At 33.1% G+C, this 25,818-nt stretch overlaps 1 protein-coding gene across 3 annotated transcripts in view; it reads left to right on the top strand.

Moving 5' to 3' along the window:
* Positions 1-365: 365 nt before the first annotated feature.
* Positions 366-25,818, top strand: part of LOC123684174 (vascular endothelial growth factor receptor 1-like) — a 31,525-nt gene continuing 6,072 nt past the window's right edge. Inside the window, exons 1-16 of one of the 3 annotated variants that reach the window (XM_045623334.1) lie at positions 366-522; positions 12,986-13,113; positions 13,488-13,659; positions 14,985-15,118; positions 20,393-20,528; positions 20,869-21,017; positions 21,078-21,246; positions 21,437-21,563; positions 22,394-22,575; positions 22,808-22,956; positions 23,252-23,393; positions 23,551-23,730; positions 23,947-24,236; positions 25,104-25,266; positions 25,384-25,484; positions 25,540-25,690. In XM_045623334.1, the coding sequence (XP_045479290.1) occupies positions 456-522; positions 12,986-13,113; positions 13,488-13,659; positions 14,985-15,118; positions 20,393-20,528; positions 20,869-21,017; positions 21,078-21,246; positions 21,437-21,563; positions 22,394-22,575; positions 22,808-22,956; positions 23,252-23,393; positions 23,551-23,730; positions 23,947-24,236; positions 25,104-25,266; positions 25,384-25,484; positions 25,540-25,690 (2,440 nt within the window). In that variant the 5' untranslated portion in view covers positions 366-455. Of the gene's footprint in view, positions 523-12,985; positions 13,114-13,487; positions 13,660-14,984; positions 15,119-19,573; positions 19,746-20,392; positions 20,529-20,868; positions 21,018-21,077; positions 21,247-21,436; positions 21,564-22,393; positions 22,576-22,807; positions 22,957-23,251; positions 23,394-23,550; positions 23,731-23,946; positions 24,237-25,103; positions 25,267-25,383; positions 25,485-25,539; positions 25,691-25,818 lie in introns of all 3 variants that reach the window. The other 2 variants (XM_045623333.1, XM_045623332.1) reach the window with 2 other exon arrangements.

Here is a 25,818-nt window from a genome sequence, read left to right as displayed (position 1 = left end):
AGTGTGCCATTCGAAATAAGAAATTAATAGTCTGTTTCCGGAATAATCACAATATGCCAATTTTCAGCTCAAAATTATGATTAGTTTTCCATAAACGTCTAATATAGGCCATCGCGGTGAATCACCCTGTATTTCAAAAAAATACATCTTGATTAAATGATCTCTGTTGGGCTTAAAAATAAATATTCTTGTACCTTTTAGAACAAAGGTAACAATATTTGTCTAGTATTACATCAAGATAAATGAGAAAATATTTAGTTAAGGATCAATAGTTGAAATACATCGATGTTAAGATGTCGAGTTACAGCACGCCCAACTACTCCAAAATACTAATGGACTGGGTAATGGGTGACCAGTAAAAGAGACTCAGGATCAGTTTGAAAACTATCGTGGTTGCGCGAAATACTAATGTTCAAAATGTGTCGGTAGATGTTCTTGTTTTTACGGTGATTATTATGGCTTTCCCAAAAAGTTTTCTGGTGCTTCCAACATTGATCAGTGCTTTTGGATTACTCAAAAGTGGTGAGCTGTTAATACCTTCCTTGATGTTCATTTCTCAAAAAATTACCCACTCAATATTTTCTTCGATGAAATTTTTGCGAATCTGTTGATATTTTCTTTAAGTCAATGAAATTGTTTTAATAATTCCTGTTGGAAGTTTTATTGAAGTGCAAAAATTCAAATCTCGTAGCCCATTCATAAGAATCCCAAAATCTAAAGACGCACAACACAGAATTTTTTTTTAAATATTGTGAGTGCGTACTATCAATTGAATGTCCGTTTTTCAGACATCGAAGAATAGTTTCAAATGGATATCAACTATATCAATATTATGCGAGAGGAAACATTGTTTATTTATATCATTCTTATAGATAATGAAACATCTATGCAACTACATCATCATACAGATAGGTTTTACTTGGTGTTCAATATAAAATAGCAAATAGAAAAAAATGCACTAAGGTGACATACCTCATCAGATTCGCATTAGGATGATATGACTAGATAATGAGTAAATATTTAAATGCACGCTAATCTCAACAATGATTTGCCTCAAACCATTCATAAATATAATAATTATAACGTCTGTTAGGTGACTAAGATAGTCGGAATACAAAAAATAAAGCTTGAACGATTCCTAAAATCAGAAATCACCCATGAAAAGTTTTCAATATCGTGTTTTTCAGGAAGTCTTTCAACGAATTAAATTTAATCGCAGAAAATTATCACATAACCTGCGAGATTAATTTTAATAATAATCGTTTTCTCAGGCTGTTTGACATACAATACAGTCTCGGTATAAAAATAGTTATCAAATATTTCGATATGACTCAATTTCGTTCATAAATTGATGTTTTTATATCTAATATCCACAAGTCACTTCTTCACTATCGTTTTAAGAAGATAAGTGTTGATCTGAATGATTCTCAGACGATCAATGCAAATTTTTTTTTTAAATATTTATGCAGTTTCATTCTTTACTTTTTTATACATTTTGCGCACTTGATCCCTGATCAGTGCGTTCTATAATCTAGCCACAATGTCTGTAAAACTTTAGTATGTAAACAAAGACAACTCTAAAATTTTTAGGGTAGGTTCAGATCTCGAATGCCATAGTTAAGTTAGTTAATGGGCAGATTAAGACTAGGGGTTTCATAAATTAGGTCAAAATTTTCTTTTCCCATCTCTCTCTGTGTCCCATCGTCACTTCATGTACAGCGCACTGTTAAAATTTTGCACAACAACGGTTTTTTTTCAAGATATTCGAAGAGGAACATAAATTGAACGCAAATCGATTGAATTCCAAATTGGGACTTTATAATATTCAATAGAATGAATTTAAAGTATGAAGCCTAGAAGAGAACGAAATTTACTCAAGAATGGTGCCACTTAACAACATTTAAAACCTTCAGAGATCACTTGAATAAGAAGGCATAAGGACAACCAGTTCTGAATTTTATTGGTTTTTAGAATAAATATCGATTGTTCAGGAAAAATGCGATTTTCAATAAGCTACAGCTTGACCTTTAGTTATCAAACTTTTCCACTAGTGATCTTTCATTTCCAAAGTGTTGATTACGTAAAAGTTGTTTGGTTTTTCCACAATCCTGACCAAAAGTAATTCCGAGTACTTATCTGCAATTCTTGTGTATATTTCTGATGATCGATTGAATGCACGTAAAGAATCGATTAGAATTCAGTTTGTATTGGTTTTCGGAAGGAGTCTGCAACATTGCCTAGGGGCTTCAGCGTGATTCAACGTAAACTTGTCTAATCTTTGGATTCACGAAGACTGTCTTCGGAGAAAGTTGACTCACCGCTCGAAGTGAATGGATTAAATAATCTAGGTTGAATGGAAGTGTTTAAATTCTTGTTTATATAATTTGTTTTTTTTTTGTAATTATTACAACCTGAAATTCGAAATCTTGAATGGGCTTCTACGAACGTCGTGAAGTGGTTGGTCTAAAAATAGAATTTCAAGAAGTTGACGCAGGTTCTACACAGACTATTGTGTTTGCGAGGATAAGTAATATTTACGATCTGACTTCGTTTTGGAAGCTTTTAGCGCTTGTCCATTCATGCACCTTTTGGAGATCATATAATGTAATACATATTTGAGATAAGGGATTCACGGCTTGGCTTGATTTTCATCAATAAAAAATTATGAAATGGAAAGGAACCTTGCAAAATCACTTATTTAACACTTATTAAACTTATTGTATAAAACAACCGAAAATATCAACAGGATCTAAGACACATGAGGCATCTTATAGATTTGTCGCCTAACCTATTTCGGGTTTTTGTAGAGCAGCTCTGGAAAATTGTCTTTCAACTGGAGTTGAAGATGCTCGCATTGATATAAAATCCTTGGCCATTTTGGCCAAGTTTTGGAAAATATTTCTGAAACTACCAAAATCTATCAATTCCTTTCATAGAAATGTGAGAAAACTACAAATAAAGTCACACTGGCGAATGCTTCAGTCTCTCGGCACTCGAGGAATCCCCTTATTTAGTCTAAATGCGCTCAGAAATATATGCTGTGCAACGCGTGCATATTAAGCTCAAGTAATATCAAGTCAAGCTGAAGTATGTAATTTTTCACAAGTTTGATTTTCAAGTTAAGTAGTTGGTTAAAATGTCAAGCTACTTGTCTTGATGAATCCCCATTTAAGATATGATTGATTGTGATGTCCTAGTTGTTGGTTGTTAAATGTAAATGGGTAGTTCTGATGATACGATTCTCCTGAAATTCTTCTTAAATATTTGGATGATTATACAATGTTATATTGTGTATCTAGTGCGAAAAACCGAACACCATTTACGAGTGGTGCAACCTCATGGGTCAGAATGTGGTTTTCCACGTGATGCACACTATACATTTTCTACGATTGTGAATAACCAGTAAACTTTCACAAATTCGAAATTAAAACTCTCAATTCGAAGTGATTGATTCCAAAATGACCTTCGTTTACAGCATTATACAGGGTGTTAGTGAAAAGGTGCGACAAACTTCAGGTTGTGATTCTGTATGGAAAAATAAAAAAAAATGACTCAAAATATCATTCGAGATGATCTTTGATAATACATTGTTTATTTAAGCTTATTCTAGGGTTGCTTCATGCAACGGATGCAAAGATTGGTAACATTTTTCTATGAAATTAAAACAAAAAGTTATCTCTGATGGTGATAATTGTAATATTGATGAAAACGACATGTATGTTCAAGTACGATAAGATTGAGTATTGAGGAAGCAGTACGATGGGCTATCTTTCAGACACGTCTATTGAAGTTGAACATGGGCTGCTGATCTAATCGATAAAAAGGAACTACTTCCTGTGGGCGTTCATCTGTTGACTCGATAAGACGACCCTTTATGGAACTCTGTTTACTTAGGGAAAAGTACGAGAAAAGCACTGATTTGGCGACAACTGAATTTGACTATGAATTCTTCATCAGTTATCATCAGATATTCGAAAATATCGTATTGCTCAAAAACTTAAACAATTATCTGAAGAATTTTCCATCAGGAAATGTAAATTAAGAAAATCAACAAATATATTCTCTCGACTAAACGACCAATATAAGGATTTTTTAAATCAAAAAGTGCATATCTACATTTTATAAGGTTTGAAAATTTCGAGATTTTATAAATTTTATAATACAAACAAACACAAAAATGTTGTTGCTGATTAGTTCTAGAGTTCAAATCTCTGAAACAATTTATACAAAATCATCAAATAGCTGAAATATTCAAGTAACCTATGGACGTTCGTTAAATTCAAAGAGATATCTTTGGTATGAGATTCGATAGTTTCGTTCTTTACCGGGCATCTCAATCACCAATATAAAGGGTGCTTTTTTAGAGCTATAGAACTTTAAATTGCAATCAAACAACGATGGATTATTCGATTGACATGAATTTTATTTATCCGCATGATAATCTTGTGGCATTACATTTCAAATATGATTTCTGGCATATGACCGCCACGGCTGGCTCGGATGTAGTCCAATCTGGACGTCCAATTTTCGATGACTTTTTACAACATTTGTGGCCGTATTTTTCAAATGGTCAAGGGTTTGTGGCTTATCCGCATAGACCAATGACTTTACATAGCCCCACAGAAAGTAGTCTAGTGGTGTTAAATTACAAGATCTTGGAGGCCAATTCTCAGGTCCAAAACGTGAAATTAGGCGGTCACCAAACGTGTCTTTCAATAAATCGATTGTGGCACGAGCTGTGTGACATGTTGCGCCGTCTTGTTGAAACCACAGCTCCTGGACATCATGGTTGTTCAATTCAGGAATGAAAAAGTTAGTAATCATGGCTATATACTGATCACCATTGACTGTAACGTTCTGGCCATCATCGTTTTTCAAGAAGTACGGACCAATGATTCCACCAGCTCATAAAGCGCACCAAACAGTCAGTTTTTCTGGATGTAAGGGTGTTTCGACATACACTTGAGGATTACCTTCACTCCAAATGCGGCAGTTTTGTTTGTTGATGTAGCCATTCAACCAGAAGTGCGCTTCATCGCTGAACAAAATTCGCTTCTATGATGAATTGCCAAACCTAACTGAGAATAAATCACTTGACAGCTGTTAAAGCGGTCGCCATCTTGAACAGTAATGCCACTTTAAAGTTATATACCTCGAAAAAAACACCCGTTATCTAAAAGGATTATTGTGAAATGGACCAACAGAGGTCACCATTTTAGAAAAATTCTGTTCGGTTAAGTGGAAAAACACAAGTTCTGTTTGATAGTGAGATAATTGTCGTTGTCCTCCGTAGTGATTTTCATTCACATAATTGAACGCTCGTTCCCCAAACCGAACTATCATTTTGTGCCGATAATTGTAATTTTCAAGCTTTGAGATTTGATTTGATGAAAATGGCATAGTTACTAATTAAATAAACAAAAACATAATTATTTCACGAAAGATTTTCAAAATGAATGCCAATTATTGGATAATCCGAATTTTATGATGGGCAGTGTATTTAACATCTGTTCATCTGACATCAATTGATCAGTGTGAGCATTTGCAATTTTAGATAGATCAACAATTAGTCATTCTATGTTTATCCATATGAAATTGACTTTAACGATATTGTTCCTGAATTGAATAATTCACACTTGCTATCTGAAAATGTAGTTCGAATGAATCATTTCTATTTGCATGTGAGAGGTGGGCAAACATCGTCTACCTCTCGTGTGATAAATTTGATTTTATATGCTAATACCTAATTTTTTCTTCTAATCTCATCTTGATAGTGGCGATGGCGTATCAGGGGAAGAGGAAGCCCTAATTCACTTTATTTTTATTGAAATTGATGAAATATTTCCATAAATATCGTTTTTTGCATTGACAGAATAGTTCCGAGTACCTAATGTAATATAACCGTGAACTCTATGTGAAACTGAGATATTTCTGCACGATTTCGTTCTACTAAGTATAGCAGAATGAACAGATCGCCACAAAATTAGAGAGAATCTATTTGGTGTCTAATGATCAAGATTCTTCAAAGTTACCCAAATAGGTTTCTGTAAAAAAATGTAAAAAAAAATATTTGAGTTCTGTGTATACTTTGTTACTATTTCTTTCCGCTTCAGGTAGTGGAAGGTACTTTAATTATATGTATATTTCTGTGCGGTCGTTCCCCGAACATATCACTTCATCATTTCGTTAAGATGTCTGTAATTTTCGAATTTTAAGTCGGGATAAGTTTAGGAAGATAAAGTTCGATTCACTGGTGACGTCATCAAATTTTCCATACTACCGGCCGACCATAAACACGATAACTCTCTAATGGAAAGACCTAGAGGTGTGAAATTTCCGGATCTCGAATTCAGCGATTGATAAATTTATTGTTTTATTCTAAATTTTCCTGATAATTTCGATCAGTTATGTGGTCTCCAAGAGCGCATTAATGTACGACCGCCCAAAAGCTCCAGTCAGTTCTTTCCTTGAATTTTTTTTATTTGATATAGATCTTTTGAGCAGGAAGGTGTTGATTTAAGTTAGAAAATATATTTCTTAATACTTCGAAGATTAATTTGACTCAGTGTCAGTACTTAGTTGAATCTTTGCGATTTGAATCAATTTCCGAAGAAAATGTGTGACCACTTCCTTCGGCGTTTTATCAAATATACGAGAATTTTTGATAGGAGTAGTAAGATTGAATGCAAGAATATGGAAGCCTAGATTCTGATATTATTAAATTTAGACCACATCCTGCGTTCTGCAGAACTTTTCAAGTTCGTTTTATGCAGAAAACCAAATCCGCTATTGCATCAATCATGATACCCAGATTTATGATTCGGTGAATACTCAGAAATTTCGGAAGATATTAATAACTGATATTGTCATTTCCTATATGAATTTCTCTTATTTCTTCAACAACACTTCTTCGAATAATTTTTCCTGGGATTTTCAGTTCATCCATCATATAATCTACATCGATCAAAGAAAACACTCCAAGTTTCACTAAATTGTTTATTATTTCAATTCATTTCATGAAAATGATAATTTTATGATTTCATTTAGGTTATTTATTAAATTCAACGTATTATTAGATATTTTTGGGTGACAAACTTGAATTCAGCCACGAATTCATAATAAGTGAGTTGAACTTTATCGTTTGAGATCATTTGATATTATAAACATTGTGACGAAATTTTAGAGAGAACTGTTTTACTGTGTTTGATAATAATATTCTGGAGTTCGAAGACATTCGTATTTCTCTTCAATCGACATAGATTATCATACTTAAAGTATTCCGAAGAGATCACCTCTTGTATACCTTGAGGAATACTAATAACTAAGCTCATGGTATGTGGACTAAGACACAGAATGTGTACCTACCTACGATGAATATATCAGGTTCTCTTACCGCTATATTCAACGATGTTTTGAATAATACACACTTAGAGTTTTCAGTTTCAAAAACACATTGCAAATGGAAATGAGTTTTCAAATTTTCATAAATACCTTCGATGTTTTTTTTAGCAAAGAATAGAAGGATAAAAATCACCTATTGTGCACCACAAAACTCTTGTATACCCATAGGTATTATATTTTTTACTGAAAATAGAAATCGGCAGTAACTTCTGGAAAATCATCTCATTGAAACCTAGTATGGCAATATAACTTTCTTGAATGCAGCGATCACTTCATAAAATAAGGAGAATAGACAATTTATTCCTTTCTCGAAATATCAAGCGGACAACCTTCATGGTTTCACCTTACGACTCACCTGGATGACTAATCGCGTTCAAGAATTTATCTTGAAAAAACATTAATGGACTGACAGTTCGTTGAAACATTTTGGGAACACCATTCGTATAACTCTGTGCTCTTGCAATCAATAGTTCGTCAAAAAACCTTCATGTGATGAAAACTCAGGATGAACTTCTTTCGATTCTCTTCGAATGAATACTAGTAGATGTCTTAAGAAATTTGCTAGTGAATATAACAGAATTTTAGTCATAATTTTTTTTCGCCACTTTGTGGCTCACTTTTGAATTTTGGACTTGTGGAAGAATATCAATGCCTTTTATACTTGTATCATAATAGTTATTTATAATACAAGTGCAGAAGGCATTCATATTCTTCCACGAGTTCAAAATTAAAAAACGAGCCACGAAGTGGCAAGTTTTTGAAAGAACGAGTGGTAGAATGAGCCTTTTGTACGCGTATTATACATTATTTTCTCTAATTCATTGCATTTTTATCGAAATCAATGAAATATTTCCATAAATATCATTTAGTGATCTTTGCATTGAAAAATGTTGGTTGGCAGAACTGATTTCTTTAAGGCAAATTGATGAATTGACAGATAAAGCCGTGGCGGAAAGTTCGGAGTACCAACATATAATAATTAAATATAACCATGAAAACTGTGTGTTTCTGATATATTCTCGCACGATTTTGTTCTACAAGATGTTGAAGAATGAACGGAATTACCACAGAATTAGAGAAATAAATATTAAGCTTCAAGAGCCAGTCTCTATTTCTGCAATTGCAACAATCAGATTTCTGTTTGTTTACCTCAATATTTCATGAAGTTTTAGCTTAACATCAGGTCATAAGACTCATTAGATTGGCTTCTCAAATGTGTTTTGATTTCCTATCTAGAGTATCTAGATTTATTACTCTGAGATCCTTACTAGCATTAGCATCATCACAACACAATCTTTGAATTTTTATATATCGTTAGAACTGGAGAAATATATCAACAACTTTGATAGCCCAGAATTTGAAGAGCAAATCAAATCATCGTTTATTGTATTGTGAACATTGTTTTGATAGGTCAATAAACCCAGACAAGATTATTGATAGAATTCCATCCCACGTATTCAAATGAGTACGGAGTAAGAATAGATTCATGTGTATTGTTTCCTCGAATGAGTAAATTGACATAACCAATAGAAAATTCTTTCCTTTTCCAAAAATTTGTAAATATTGTGGCACGGAAAAATTAATATTAAATTCACCTTTGAAGTCTCTATTTCGTTACGAATTTTATTGAAATTTTCATAGTAAGTTTACAATATCAGTTAGAGCTCCTTAAATAAGAAAATAATATAATAAATGTATAATAATAGTATGTTCACTTTAAACTGGAGAACGTCAGAAGTGGCCCAACAAAATTATTCAATTGATTCCGTTTTCATAACCCCCCTGAGACATTGTTGTGAAATTCAGAACTCAATGATCGCTAATTAATATTGGCTGGTAATTCCCAAGGAAATAGGGAGCTTTTAGTGATATTATTGTTTCATCGATCTCCTCAAACAATATGATGGAAATTAATTGAATACTCAGTTTCATCGTAATTGCACTTTGTCGCCATCAGAAGGCAGTTTGATTAATTTTTATCTCAACAACAATATTATGCTTCCTTAATCACTAAATGTTCAGGGCTTTTTGATCATATAAAATTGTAGAGGAAACAATTCCCCACAGCAAAATTCATAGAATTGATTAAATTAAAAACCATGCTGGTTTTCGATCATTTTCTCTATTTCATTTAGTATAATCCTTTCAATATTGCTTTTTCTCTTTGAGCGTTCTTTTTCCGGAAAGAGCTTTCCATCATTTAATAATTACTTCAGACACGAACGAGTTGAGAGTTTTCGTAGAAGATACAGGGTCATTCACCGGGATGGCCTATTAGACGTTTATGGAAAACTAATCATAATTTTGCATATTAAGGACAATTATCTTTCTACCCCCAACTATTTTTGTATGTAGAATCGACTGAAAAATATAGGTTCTCATTTGAAAATATTGAGTTTTGATGAATTGGAGTTGTGCAAGTTCATGATCTTTTTATGAACACCCAGTACATTTTTGGCCGAAACCGCAGTCTTATAATACTACGTATTTGCAGAATCGGGAGAAAGATCAATGTCTGAAACCCCAATAAGCAAATTTTCAGCTCAAGATTATGGTTAGTTTTCCATAAACGTCTAATAGGCCATCCCGGTGAATCACCCCGTATATCAACAATAACAAAAACAAATCTGAAAATTTTGGTTAAAAATTATAAATAAGAATACTTTAACGTTCACCAATACAATAATTTCAGTCAAGGTTGGTAAATATGAAACAATGAATATATATATATTCAAATAGTTCGAGCCATTCCTTTCAAGGTTGGTGAGTTGTCCATTCAAGCTTAACAATAGGACAACATCTTCATTCCTACGTCATATGGGTAGGCAGATGCATCATTTCTATTAATTTCACCTCAATTTGATGACCTAATGAGAGAATACAGTCGGTGCAAATGATCTAGGTTCTTCAATAATCTAATTTCTTCCTTATGATTTTGTCTTGATCTAGTGGGTTGTCTTATACATAATTTATCGTTTTTTCATACACGAAAGCATATTTCCATGATAATACCCAAACTTTAAAAACGAATTGAGAAAATCTTATGTCTTTGCATATTCTTCGAATCCTTATTCGAGTTAGGAAAACATACGAGAAATATCATTCTCGTACATAATATTTTTGGACAGGATTTCAATTGTGTAAACACAAAGTGATATTTAAGGCATTTACATGTGTTAAGTACGTGAGATATAGATGCTATTTACTTGATTATGCTAAGAAAATTCAGTTAACGTTTGTGAAACATAAATATCCATAAATGAAACCCAAGAATTGTTGTTATTCAAGTTGGAAAATTATGAAACCATTCATTCATTCGAGGAAAAATATCTTCCGATTGAATCCATAAGAGTTTAAATTCCAGTTCTGTTCAAAGATGCAATTTTTTCGAAGAAGAAATATTTCGCAAGATTCCTCAGAAAAATTGTTCTTCTGTTCGAATCCGTTATTCGAATTGTTCTATTTTTCAATGCGGAAATGAACTAATTCAAGAATTATCATCTCAAATGAAGGCAAATCGTATTCAATAGAAGTGGGCTTTGGTTCGAATATTCCATGAACGCTTATACAACACATCACTTTATGCATTCAATAACTTTCTCTCCAGATTTGTTCACACCAAATTTGTAATCGATTTCGAATTATTTTCTGAGGAGCTAAATGAAGCCAAATGGAATTACTAGAATCATTGAATTGCAAAAATGTTACTTTGAAATTTATAAGTGAAAATCTTTCATTGATTCAAATTCAATTGATTCGGTACTTACTTGATGGAAAATCTTTATCAAGTGATATGAAATATGAAATTTCAACAAATATTTTAATATTACAATTGTTTTGAGAATACTAATTTCATGTTGATCCCATAAACAACAGTAGAAAATTTTAGAGGAGTATCGAAAAAAATTACGCAATATTACCGTTAGCACAAAACAGTTGGTTGAGATTTTGGATTTAAGCTGTTCAAGTCATCAAAACCATAAAAAAGACACCATAGAAAATGTTTCCTCCCTGAAAAACATCACAAAACTTCCTTCTACCTCTGCTGTGTCTAGGGATTCACAGCTTGACTTGATATTCAAGCTACTTTACTTGAGCTTGACTTGAAATCAACTCTTGACTTGAACTTGTTCAAGTCAAGAAGTAGTTTTTCAATGTTAAGTCAAGTACTTACTTAGTGAATCAATACTTGATTCGACATTGAAAAACTACTACTTGACTTGAACTTGAGTTCATTTCGAATCAAGTTCAAGTCAAATAACTTGAATATCAAGTCAATCCCTATAGCTGTGTCTTCAGATAGAGTCGAACTGAAAACATTGTAGTTCAAACACATCAACTCAATTCCGATTATCAAAATTTGATTATTCGAATAAAGAATAATACAAATGGAAATACGTTTCAAAGAGCCAGCAGCATAGCGCGAGGAAAAAATAAACAGTTTTATCAGGAGGAAGTCTAAACCTACGCATTGCTTGATAGAACAATACATCCTCCGATTCGCATGTAACAGCTCCTTTTGTTCTTGATTGTATTTTTATTAGGAACGAAATCATTTTATTCGATCGTAGAATAGTTTAAATGTAAAGAATTTGAACGGCCTGTTCTGAAGGATAGAAAGAGATAAAGTGTTATCATCTCCTGTTATCTAACATTGGAAAATCCGAAATAGTTTTATACCAATGTGTTCAATATTTGATCGGATTATCATCGCATAAAAGCTCCTTTCTACAAATATCGAGTCAAGTTATACGAAGTGACATAGAAAAAAAGACCCTCAGTAATAATCAATTTGTTAGCATATGTTTAGATCAGTAATTTCCATGAAAATCTAACCGTTGTAAAAAATGAAAGAATCAATAATGTGTTGGGTTTTAACTATTTCTCATTCACTCGGATACACTTCAACACCTAATGAGGTGATCGATTTCCTATTCTCATCTCTCCTATTCCCAGGCTCCAAGTGCTGCTAGAGTCTGTGGATGATGATGGTAAGCGTAATCCCATAATATCCTAGAAATGTTCAATGGGTGAAAGATCAGGAAATCTATGGGGTCAGAGCTCTAGACTCAATTGTCTTCAAAATTGGCCATGTGCACACCTAGCCAAAATGATGTTGGACAATTTTGGAGATTATTGTACTCCCTATCTTTAACCAATTGAACACATTTGGTAAATTATGAAATTACTCCAACGACCATTATCTTGTTAATTATATGACCAAACGTGCTTCTGAGCGTATAAGACATCGTTGAGACACAACACATAAGTGTGCTAGCCCTACAGATGGCGTCAGAGGCTGCTTATTTCTCGGAAGAGCGGCACCTTCTCGCAAAAATTGATAGAATCATCAGAAAAATAGAAAATTCAAACAGATTATCAGGAAAAAAAGTAAACCACTGATGTGAGGACAGGAGCTAATGGGCGCTTGTTTATTCATACTCCAAATGCACCCTTGAAGACCACATATATACTATACGCTCGAAGGATCCTGACTTCAGTGCTTTCCTTATTTCTACGTCACTTGTGCAATTTTTGAAATATGATAATAGTTTTATTTTCAACCTCTACTTTTTTTTTTCAGAGAATATAATTCCAAGTCCGAAAATAGATTTCCCGCATTTGGAGGATGCTCTTGAAAAGGGCAGTAACTACACCATTTTCTGCGAAGGTAATTCCAGATTGAGCTGGTCTACGCCTTCCGTGAAAGATGTGAGTATCAAAGTTCAACTTGTTCAATTTGTGAGAAATCACTGATTATGAAACTTGATGTTGATATTTCACACGTTTGTGGTTCTCAGAAACTAGTCAAATGAACATTTTTCATTGATATTCCTAGTATAAAATATAACAAGGTTTTTCCAGTATCGATGCAGTATTCCATCGATATAAAATTCAATAGGTAAAATTGACATCATTACATTGTGTATTGTGATTGACGCAACTCATACATTTATTTGTCAGTTCTCTGAGATTCTATTTTCTTCCTATTCTGATATCCTGACGTGGAGTCAAAATCTTTTGAGTGCTACCATTTGATACAAATCGCATCAATGTAGTTAATTCTAAAATTTATTTATTTTCAGGATGAATATCTATTTTACACTCAGGTGAAATTTAGGGAGGCTAAACCTCGACATGATAAGTACAAATATGCTTCGGAGTTGCTGATAACGAACATCACCTTTCCTTTTGTTGGATTTTACACTTGCTATGAAAGTCCTCAACATTTCAGCCAACTATATCTTTATGTCCACGGTAAGATACCTACTTGTTGTGCCTTCTCTACCAGTATTATACTTGAATTCTCTGATTTTTTCTAGAAAATAATGGGGTTTATCCATAAATTTCGTTTATAGATATTTGCATTGAAGAATGTGAGTTTGCAGTGAAGTTTTGATGGATAATAGATAAATCTATGCCAGGATAGTTCCGACTAGCAGTATATAAATAATAGAAAAATATAGAAATCTGTGTGAATCCTAGATATTCTCGCACGATTTTCTTCAACAATATGTGGAGGAATAAACGGATCAGCCACAGTCGTTCAAATTTCCCCATTTCACACACGAAAATCACATCCAAACACTAAAATTCGTATCAGGAACATGTGATGATAATCTCCTCTAGAAAACCAATCATACACGAATGTGTTTTGTGTGTTGCCTAATCAAATATTCTACTCCTGCTCGTGATATACCTCCTCGATCTCATATGTTCCTGGTAAAAAATTCGTAGACCAAATTCTTGATTATTATTCGCTCGAATTTCCCCATTTTACACACAAAAATCAATTCCAAACCCAAAAATTCGTATCAGGAACATATGATGATTGAGGAGGTATCCGGGTCGAAGATCTTCTCTAGGCAGCCAATCATACACGAATGTGTTTTGTGTGTTGCCTACTCAATTATCCTACTCCTGCTCCTGATATACCTCCTCGATCTCATATGTTCCTGGTACAAATTTCGTAGACGAAATTCTTGTTTATTCTTTCGAATTTCCCCATTTCACACACAAAAATCAATTCCAAACTGAAAAATTTGTATCAGGAACATATGATGATTGAGGAGATATCCGGGTCGCTGATCTTCTCTAAGCAACCAATCATACACGAATGTGTTTTGTGTTTTGCCTACCCAATTGTACCCATGTTCTCGATTTCCTCTTGCTCCTGATATACCTTCTCGATCTCATATGCTCCTGTTACAGAATTCGTACACCAAATTCTTGATTTTTCGTTCGAATTTCCCCATTTCGCACACGAAAATCACATCCAAACACTAAAATTCTCATTGAAAACATATTCTGATGAGGGGGTGTCTGGGTCGCTGATCTTCTCTAGGCAACCAATCATACACGAAGACGTTTTGTGTGTTGCCTACTCAATTTTACTCCTGTTCCTGATATACTCCTGCTCCTGGTGTACCTCCTCAATATCATATGTTCCTGTCACAAAATTCTTGATTTTTTTGTCGAATTTTTCACCACTGTGACTTCAAATAATTTTATCATTCAAAACATATTTTTATCGGAATATTATAGAGGCTAAAAAAATGAAAAATAATAATAATTATTTTCAGATGAAGAACATCTTTCAGTGGAAAACAAAGATCTGGAAAGTATTGTAGTGACACAATACAGCGATGCTGTGATACCTTGTAGACCAACATTCCCTGATGTTTCTGTCAACTTAACGAAAGTCAGTGGAGATGAAGTAAGTTGGAAACATATTCTAAATGAAATTCAATAATAATTCATTTAATAATAATAATATTCAACAGCACAACTACAATCGCACGAAAAAGCACATAATACTTTAGTTGAACACTAAGCACGACGCTACCGAATCAGTATGCATTATTACCTATCTTTTTCGCATATCCAAGGCAAGCTCAATTGGATTTAAAACAGGCGACTGAGCTGGCCAGTCTGAATTCCTAACTCTTAGTTTTTCGTATGAAAAACCCAACAATTTTTTAAAACTAACTTTTTTCCATTGTGTTTGATTAGTTTATGATTATAAATTCCATAACGGCTGAAATTTGATATGAGAGTTTTATATAATATTAGGACTGCATTGTCCAATATGTTTTTAAGTCCTAAATAAAATGATTCCACTTGCTGAACACGAGAAATACAGATTCATTTGTTGGAGGTTCTCAAAAAATATGCACTTACAACTAGTCAGATACTCTCATAAAGGCTCAGATACCTATGACAATTAATGCTTACGATAATGATTGGTTTGAACTCTTAACTAGAGAGAAATTAAATATACAAAAAAATAATGAGGTTCAATGAAGAGCTCGTCAATGGGATGATTTATCAAATACTTACCTACTTATAAATATCGTCTGAAAAGAGAGCTTCTATGGAATCTGATTTACTTACTTATTTTATCTGGTATACAGGGTGTTTCCTAAAAATGCGGCAAAAATTCAGGGGGTTGTTCCTTGGACTATTCTAAGAATATTTTGTCCTTTGATGATTTTTGAAAAACCTATTTGTTTCGAAGATATAGGGGAAACAAAATTTCAGATAATAACATTTTATTATGAAAAATTACATGAAAATTCAACTCAACCTACAAAAACTGTTGAAAATGACCACCTCTAGCCAGCATACAAGCATCCAATCTTCTCCTCATTGACTGCCGAACCCTTTCAAAAACACCAGGATCATGTCTTATTAAGTTACACCCAGCAAACGAATTCAAATGAAAACCGTGTTTAATCTGTATTCCTTTACCATCTGCACTTATCAATTTTTAGTCAAAAAACTGGCCGTTTTTAGTAATTGGAATGTTGTTAAACAAATTTAAAAATAAATTGTACCTACTTAGTAAACACAGTGCGGTACGCATTTTATTTAAACTATTATTAATTTTAAAAATATGAAAAATGTTGTTCGCCCTGTATCTTCGAAACAAAGAGGTTTTTCAAAAATCATCCAAGGACAAAACATGCTTAAAATAGTCCAAGGAACAACCCCCTGAATTTTTGCCGCATGTTTAGGAAACACCCTGTATATCTGGACGAAGTCATTACTAGAAAATGGAATCTAATGCTATAGATATGTTATTTGAAGATATGAGTGATGTTTTTTATTTTCATTCACATCGAAATTTTCTAGATCAAAAGTTTTTATTGCAATGCGAAATATCTTGGAAATGATTCATCCTCCACTTATTTATGTTACTCATTTCTTCATTATTCATTCACTCGAGGCAATAATCAACTATGACCCATTCAGTCAATAATCAACATTGATCAATTGATGTACGAAAGACATACTTTTTTTTCAATATGTAAGTGTATTGTCATTGTTTTTTGTTCTGTCTCATTTAGGTGAGGAAAACTCGAAATATTCAATTCGAAAGCTTGAATAAAATTGCCATCAGTCAGAAATAATCAAGTCGACCCTGTTAATCAAAATCGAAAATTTCGGTCTATTTCCATAGCTGTAGATAGTATTCGAATCCATAGCTTTGCCACAAAACTCAATAGGAGTCTAGTTAATGAACTAATTCCATTGTAAATATTCCTCCCGTATCAATACCGCAAGTAACAACCGATAAAGATAACAATAATACGATATCGAATAAAAATTGCATTTATTCAATGTAAATCGAAACTTTTCTAGCTTCCTCCGTGGTTTAATAGCTTATATACGTCTCAAAGTTTCGAACGAAAAATAGAGGAAACAGGATACAACTGCAATATTTGAAGCATGCACATTTTGGGTGATAATGCCACCGATTTTACCTATACGTGGTTTAGTTCTAGTTTACTGAGGAAAAATTCAAGACCATATTCTTCGTATAAATTACATACAGGGTGATTCACCGGGATGACCCATTAGACGTTGATGGAAAACTAATCATAATTTTGAGCTGAAAATTTGGGAGAAAGATCAAACCTCAATATACAAATTTTCATCTCAAAATTATGATTAATTTTCCTTAAACGTCTAATGGGCCATCCCGGTGAATCACCGTGTCTATTATTTTTATCAATTGCCTAGAGTCTAGACTAAATTTTAGAGAAACACATATTTCAAGAGATTTGAGTAAAATTTACTGCAGATACTGTGATTTATCTGATTTGATTTATTGTCATTTTCTGTGCTGCATCATAACTGCAATACTGAATGAAAGTTAACCATCCCAACAAAACCTGATCTATAAAATTGGGGAAATTGTCTGTACTCATTTAGCAATCTTTATAGAGTGAATAGTTATGATTGTGGTTATATCCAAAGAATTCTTACGTAGGTATCTTCTCAGAAAATATGCTATTATGTAACGTTTTATTAAATTGAAAGCTTCAGACACCTCACGAGTAAGTAAAATCTCATTCAAGAGAAAATGACTTTTGATGAAACATGGTTTCAATTAATACTATAAATAATAATGTTATAGATATTAATATGAATGATTTTCCAATGAAATTTTTCATTTTTAATGGCTCGCTATCTGGGCTGCTGTCACTCTTGAAGCTGTTATCTTTTGACACTTGACAAATAAAACCTACGCCACTACTAAAAATGGGACGATACACACTTCAACATTCACTTAAAATTCACTTTAAAAATTGAAAATTTTGCAGTACATCGTTCGCAAAACTAAATAAGAACATTTTGGTCGTCGTGAAGACTTTCAAAATGCATCAAAACAATCTGGATTTTCATGGAAAAATCATCTTCAGTGATGGAAATCATTCTCACCTCGGTATGGCTACGTTAATAAGCAGAATTGTCGCATTTGGTTCTCGGAAAATCCAAGAATTTGACTTCTCAGTAATAAGGTTAAAATAAATGTATTCATCAAAGAAAAACATAATGAGATCGTGAAAAGAATGTCAATATCATTAACGTCTTGTGTATTCAAAATATGTTAAGCATTCTTGATACTTAATATACATTGTTTTTGATCTGAAAGAATATCGTGATTTGACTGGATCAAGATCTGGATGAGCGAACAACCTGTCAAAAACATCTAGCTTTCTTGAAGAATAACTGATAAATTTTCAAAGAAAGGAAGCTCTTGATTTAACATCGAATAATTCTGAATATTTTCAACCGTCGGTGTTTTTTTTAAAACTATAGAACTTTAAATTGCAATAAAACAACGATGGGTTATTCGATTGATATGAATTTTATTTATCCGCAAGATAATCTTGTGGCATTACATTTTAAATATGATTTCTGGCATATGACCGCCACGGTTGGCTCGGATGTAGTCCAATCTGGACGTCCAATTTTCGATTACTTTTTCCAACATTTGTGGCCGTATATCAGCAATAACACGGCGAATGTTGTCTTCCAAATGGTCAAGAGTTTGTGGCTTATCCGCATAGACCAATGACTTTACATAGCCCCACAGAAAGTAGTCTAGCGTCGTTAAATCACAAGGTCTTGGAGGCCAATTCACAGGTCCAAAACGTGAAATTAGGCGGTCAATAAATCAATTGTGGCAAGAGCTGTGTGACATATTGCGCCGTCTTGTTGGAACCACAGCTCCTGGACATCATGGTTGTTCAATTCAGGAATGAAAAAGTTAGTAATCATGGCTCTATACCGATCACCATTGACTGTAACGTTCTGGCCATCATCGTTTTTGAAGAAGTACGGACCAATGATTCCACCAGCCCATGAAGCGCACCAAACAGTCAGTTTTTTCTGGATGTAACGGTGTTTCGACATACACTTGAGGATTAGCTTCACTCCAAATGTGGCAGTTTTGTTCGTTGACGTAGCCATTCAACCAGAAGTGCACTTCATCGCTAATGGACGTAGTGCGCGATACGTATTCCGCACAGAACTATTATTTTCGAAATAAAATTGCACTATTTGCAAGCGTTGTTCGGGCGTGAGTCTATTCATGATAAATTGCCGAACCAAACTGAGAATAAATCACTTGACAGCTGTTGAATCGGTCGCCATCTTGAACAGAAATACCAACTTAAAATTATATACCTCGAAAAAAACACCCGTTATAACCTGAAGAGAACAGAACTGTATCAACCTAACAAGATATCACTGCAATATGACTGTAAATTATCAAGTATCATTCTCTAACCACTTTCGGATTGTATATAACGTAACAACCGAAAGATTCACAGATTGCCTGGTTACTAACATTTGCTTAGAATGGAATGTATTTTAATAGGAAATTCAGATTAAGATAGGATATCTATACGAGGACGGTACGATGTTCCAATACAATAGAATGTATGGATTCTTGACCAATGCTACCAATCAGGTGGAGATGACGTTCTTCAGATGTTACTTCACCAGAGGAAATCAAACATTTGACTACCCAATTTTGATGGAGAAAGAAAGTACGTGATTTTCACTTTGGATTTCACAAGTGGAAATCGCAGCAAGGAACTGAATGCAATGCAATCAATGAATTTTCTAGTTGATTGAATGGATTATCTTTTTTTTCTGATTAAAATAATACATAATATTTACCTACTGGTCCATAAAATTCAGAAAATTTTGAAACTGTTTCAAAAGTTTCCACTTTTTCCAACCATTCTTTAAGAATGAGTATTCTTTGGCGTCCACTTCATCCGTACTAAGTTAACGTCTAGGCATTATTGCAAAACAAATTTTCAGATTTTGGATCGAAAGAACGTAAAACATTAACTGATCCAAATTCTTAGAAACGCAAACGACAAGAACTTGTCTGAAACTGGAAAAGTTATCAAACGAGGAGCAAAAGAACTATTCAGACATAAAGAGTAAACATTTGATTTATCATAAATTAACATTTGGAAGACAAAAATCAGCTACTTTTGAAACGGTAACAAAATTTCTGAAGTTCCTTAAATTACTTAGAGTAGTATAAATACATTTCCCTTGGTTGTCTATACATCCCTCGATTATAACTTATTTGGATCGGCATTGAACGGAAGAACCAAAAAAATTGTATTTTGCAACAGATTATTGCTGCGATTTCTGCAAATGTTCTATTGTATTTCAGGTTGAAAATTTCACATACAACCCAAAAACTGGATTTTCATTTTACGCGTCTGAGTTGAGTCAAATTGGAGATTACACTTGTAGATTAACTTGGAAAGATCAAGAATATGAAATTGCTTATTTTGTCCATATGAACCGTAAGTTTGTGGAACTTTGGTCGTGGGGCTTCTTCCTCTACAGTGTTTTCTCTCTTTTTCTTCCTTCTTCTTCTTTCCATTGGTGTGTTTTGTCTAACTACTTTTATGTTTCTTATTAATCGGTGTCCAGTTTTGGTGGTGATCTGTGCTAAATGTCTTGCTCTTACTCAACAGACTAACACCTCAGAAGAAATAATAACATCAATTTTTTTCAATCTCATTTTGAATATTACTTCTACATTGAAAATTTCATATAATGAAGTTGATATGCATATTTGAGATCTCCTGAGGTTTTAGTCTTTCATTTCCACTTTTTTCAATATCATTTTATTGATTTTAGTTATAACTGATTCCTTGGCTCAACCGTTCATCGAAGAAGTGAATAAAAAGTTGCACAACGTTGTAGGTGATACAGTTGAACTAAAATGTATGATTAAATCACAGGTCCACACCACAATTGTGTGGGAGACTCCGATTCGAAAAATTGATGTGAGTTAACACTATTTTTTCGCTTAGATTTAAGCCAATCTGATTTTTTTTATTTCACAGGAAAGAATGTCGGTTTCTCCTCTGCAGAGAGATTCAGACTATTCTGATATGTATTTTCAAACTCTGACCATTAGAAATGTTAGTTTGAGGGATAAAGGAAGATATTGGTGTAAAGCTAGTGACAATCAGGACCACACCAATGAAAATAGCATCGATTTGACAATTTATGGTAATTATATTGACCATTCAATTATATTCAAAAAGTATATCAGTTGGTGATAAGTTTGAAATTCATCTAATCTTTCTAACTAAGATGTAGTCATCTGAAGAATTAGAAAAAAAAAATTTCACTTATTCTTGTGTTATTTTCCTATTAGCTTTCATTAAATTTGTGTCATAGTTAACATATTTTTCTTCAGATTCTAACGATCACTTCCTTCGTCTCATTGAGGAGAATGGGTCCTACCAAATTTCTGAGGAAGCAGGAGCCCCATCTGTCCAATGGAGAATTGACATCGATGCTCATCCAGAGCCAAATATTACATGGTAAAAATATTAGATATCCTCTTCACATAGTAGCATATTTTTCCTCCATTACCAATGATGTTCAAAACAATCGGATCACCCGGTAGAAAATAACTAATTTCAATAAAATTCATACGAATTTTATGGTTGCAATAAAACAAACTGAAAAAAATCAATATGTTCTTCACATGAATAAATTAAAACTTCTTCTGTCAGGAAAAAATATATAACTCTTTTGTGATAGTCAAACAGGTACTTAACATTGTGAAAAAATATTTTGTACTCCAAACATAACAACTGACATTTCACTTTCCAGTGTACGTTTAATTGTTTTATTTGATATAGTGACAACAAGATCCAAAAAAGTTGTTTCTATTATTCGTTTCATATTATTTTTCGACGTGTTCATATGACAAGAAAAAATACTGACAGATAAGGAAAACGGCAAATAACAATAGGTATTATTTTCTATATTGCACCTGTAGAATTTCGGAAACTTCTCCAATTCATTTGGCAACTGTAACAAGAATCAACATCGAACCTTACATCTTTCGGTGTCGAAAAGTGCAATGTTTACTTAGATTAATATGATATGATATCGGCATATTATACAAATAAGCAATGTAGGTAACTACAATCAAACATTTTATTCTTCTTCCTTTAGCACATGAACAGTTTTTCAGAAGTTCCAGTTGTTAGGTATTGTAATTTCACATAGAGATGCAATAGTTGGATAGTTGTAATAGTTGGAGACCTTTTTGAGATAAAAGATCGAAATTTTTATAATGATGTTAAATAAAAAAGGAAAATTTTCAACTACCGATCTTTCAACCTATTAATTTTTCATCTAGGCTCGACAACAAGAACGAACTGATCCCTCTAGGAGTTTCCAATAAATATGAAACTAGATTATCGGCAGAAAACGCATTTCTGATGATCAAGGATATCACCATACTAGATTTTGGGAACTATACGTTGGTAGCCCAGAACAAATATGACACTGAGATCCTTACTCTATTCCTCAACGTCACAGGTAAGTCAGATCAATAAAAGATTATTTTGTCTCATATCTCATTAGTGTGTAACTGAAAATCTATTATTTTGTGGAGCCTATCAGCCATCAGTAATTTTAATATATATTCTAATTTTCACCTTGTGGTGGTGATTTTCCCTGACTATTTTTCAATATTCATTTTTAGTTGGTAAATTCCTGACAGACATATTCAACATAATATTCTTCATTAGATTCCTTATGCTTTTTCTAGATAAACCTACGATTGAATTGAGCTCAGAAAAAGACTTCCAAATGAAAAATGAGAAATCTGTTGTGACTTGCACTGTGGCTGCCTATCCTGAGCCTGTGATTTTTTGGGAGTTCAGACCATGTTTGACCAACACTTGTGCCTATGTTGCGGTAAGTCAAATCCATAAACAATAAACCTAACAGAATACTCGAAACTTGAGAATTCCTAGTATAAGCTTTACACTTCTTATAGAGGCTAGGAAAGAAACATAACTTTAAAAAAAATCAAAATAACGAAAACAGTATAAATTGATGATAATCCAAGGAATTTTTTCGAATACAATACAACAATGTTTCTCACATTAAATATCTACAATACCAATAAATATCCTTGCCAATATCGTATATTCCATAAACCTATTTTATGTCTTCAAATCAGGAGGCCTAAATTATTCTAATTTTTCAGTTGAAAAGTGTTGGCTATCATCAAAATGGACTCAAGTTCATTTCTAATATGACAGTACAAATTGAACAATCTGGCGTTATAAGATGCATGGCTAACAATTCCAAAGGGCAGGACGTTAAGGAGATTGGACTATATGTATCCGGTTAGTAAAAAAAAATTGGTTTTATATTGATAGAACTCACTTTGATCCTCAAAATCATCGGATCATTTTGTTTTCCTTTTATCCCAACCAAATGTGTCTTTATCAAATATTTCATCATAAGTGTTCATAAACTAATGGAAAATTGATATTTCGACAGATGTTAAGAATGGTTTCGACATATTCGGCTTAGATGAAGAAGTCGTTTATGATCAGAAAGGACACAATGCTTTAGTTGCTATAGGAGAGTCCGTTACATTAACTTGTGGTGCTTATGTCCAAAATTTCTCACAAGAAATAGAATGGCGAAGAAATTCCGAGAAAATAATCTCAAACAACAGTGAGTATAATAGATATTTATTTCATATTTATTTTTCTCTTTTGGACTACAAAGAAATCAAATAGTTCTGGAATTCGGCACATGAAAAAAATCAGTAATTGATCTTAAACATCAAAATACACATCTCATATTTCGATTTCTTCAATTTCATTTCAGAATCTTATTTCTATAATAGAATCTCATTTTTAGCTAGTAAAATATACATTTTTTTTACAGAATATACCTTACAGAGGAGCCATACAAAATTCAGCAATAGATCTCTGTTAACAATTCACAATATGACGCACATAGACAATGGAATCTACACATGTGTTCTTTTCGATATTGAAGATGGAGAAAAAAAAGAGATCAAAAGAAGAAATATATCCTTTCACGTTGAAAGATCCATGGCTCCAACCTTAAACCGCTCAAATCTGAATGAAACTGTTGAAATCATTTATGGTGCTAGACTTGAGCTAGTTTGTGAGTTCATAGGCTTGCCTAAGCCGACTATAACATGGTTCAAGGTATGTATAAATTAAGTTGAAATATAATCGATATGAATTCATTTTTTTTGAGCTCTCTTTACCCAAACAGAATTCTCATTTGGTAGTGATATCTGTAATTATCGAATTATGAATAATAAGAAAATAATCTCAAGCTTTGTGCAAAATTTCAAGTGGGTAACATCGTTGAAACTGTAGAACATTCAAACAGTGTAAGGAAAAAATGAGGAAAATACTTCATCAAATATTATATATGTGTTTATACAATTTTGTGTTCTCCAAGTGCAAAATTGACGCATGAATGCACAAGCGCTCAAAAGCTCCTGACTTCTGGTCTGTGCTTCATGAAATGTCAAATTTAGTTATCGAAAGATCGAATTTTAGTTCCTTTCTGTGTAGACTACTGCACACAGTTAGAAATTGAGGTTTTTCTCATTTGAAGTTCTTTCTCGATAACTTTCGAAGTTTTCATTTTCGGTATAGGGTTTGTTTAAGTAACCAACCCCCTTTTTATGAGTAGAATTGACTGAAATAATGAAGAACATAGGCTCTAGTTCGAAAACCTTGAAATTTAATGAATTTGAGTCGTCTGAATACAAGATCTTCTGAAAAACACCCTGTACATTTTTGGTCGAAACCCTAACATGCAAATTTTCAGCACAAAATTATGATTAGTTTTCCATAAACGTCTACTAGCCCATCGCGGTGAATCACCCTATATAGCAAAAAAATAACAATAGCATTCCAATTATCTATATACAGTTATATATATCCTCCAAGGGTGAAATAAGCGAACGAGAGCTCGAAAGCTCCTGATTTCATGTCAGTGATTTCCTCCTTTTTCATTATGTGAATTATTTTAATTAACATCTTCTACTTGATTTACAGAATAACGAATTATTCCACGCTTCTGAGTCTAGAATGACAATGGAAGATGATAATCAGAAGTTGATATTTGCAAATACTCTTCCTCCAGATGAAGGAACATACAAATGTGAAGGGAAGAATATTTTAGGCAGTGAATCGAAGGAAATGGTACTATCTTTCAAAAGTGAGTAGACCTCCTACAATGCATCTGATGCATCTATTTAAATATCAGTAAATTTGGAGAGAAACCTCTAAAAGTTGCTCATAACCAATTATTAAATGCACTTATAATTTTTCATAGATAAATTTGGAAAACACTGGTACATAATTATCATTGGCATCCTCATCTTTGCAATATTCTCAGCCTGCATCATAATCTACATCAAGGACAACAGGAAGAAGGTATATTCCATTTTCTCATCGTCCTTGCAATTCTTGACATGATCTTTGTTTTTAGAAATTGGAGAAAGTCCTAATGGAGGCTGGATTAGCAAATTTCGAGAAAGGTCAACTGGAAAATCTCAACCCAGAGCTTGGAATAGACGATCAAGCTGAACTTTTACCTTACGATAAAAAATGGGAATTTCCTATACAGAATTTGAAATTAGGTGAGTACTCGGTACAAACGAGTCTGATTCTTCGTAATTGAACTCAATAAAAGATTCAGCTGTCACCCATATTTGTGTATCCCATAAAATACAATAGTAATTCGATATAACATAATATGTTGTTTTTT

The sequence above is a fragment of the Harmonia axyridis genome, chromosome 7, assembly GCF_914767665.1.
Source record: "Harmonia axyridis chromosome 7, icHarAxyr1.1, whole genome shotgun sequence".
NCBI classification, from domain to species: Eukaryota; Metazoa; Arthropoda; class Insecta; order Coleoptera; family Coccinellidae; genus Harmonia; species Harmonia axyridis.
This window is presented reverse-complemented; position numbering and strand designations above follow the sequence as displayed.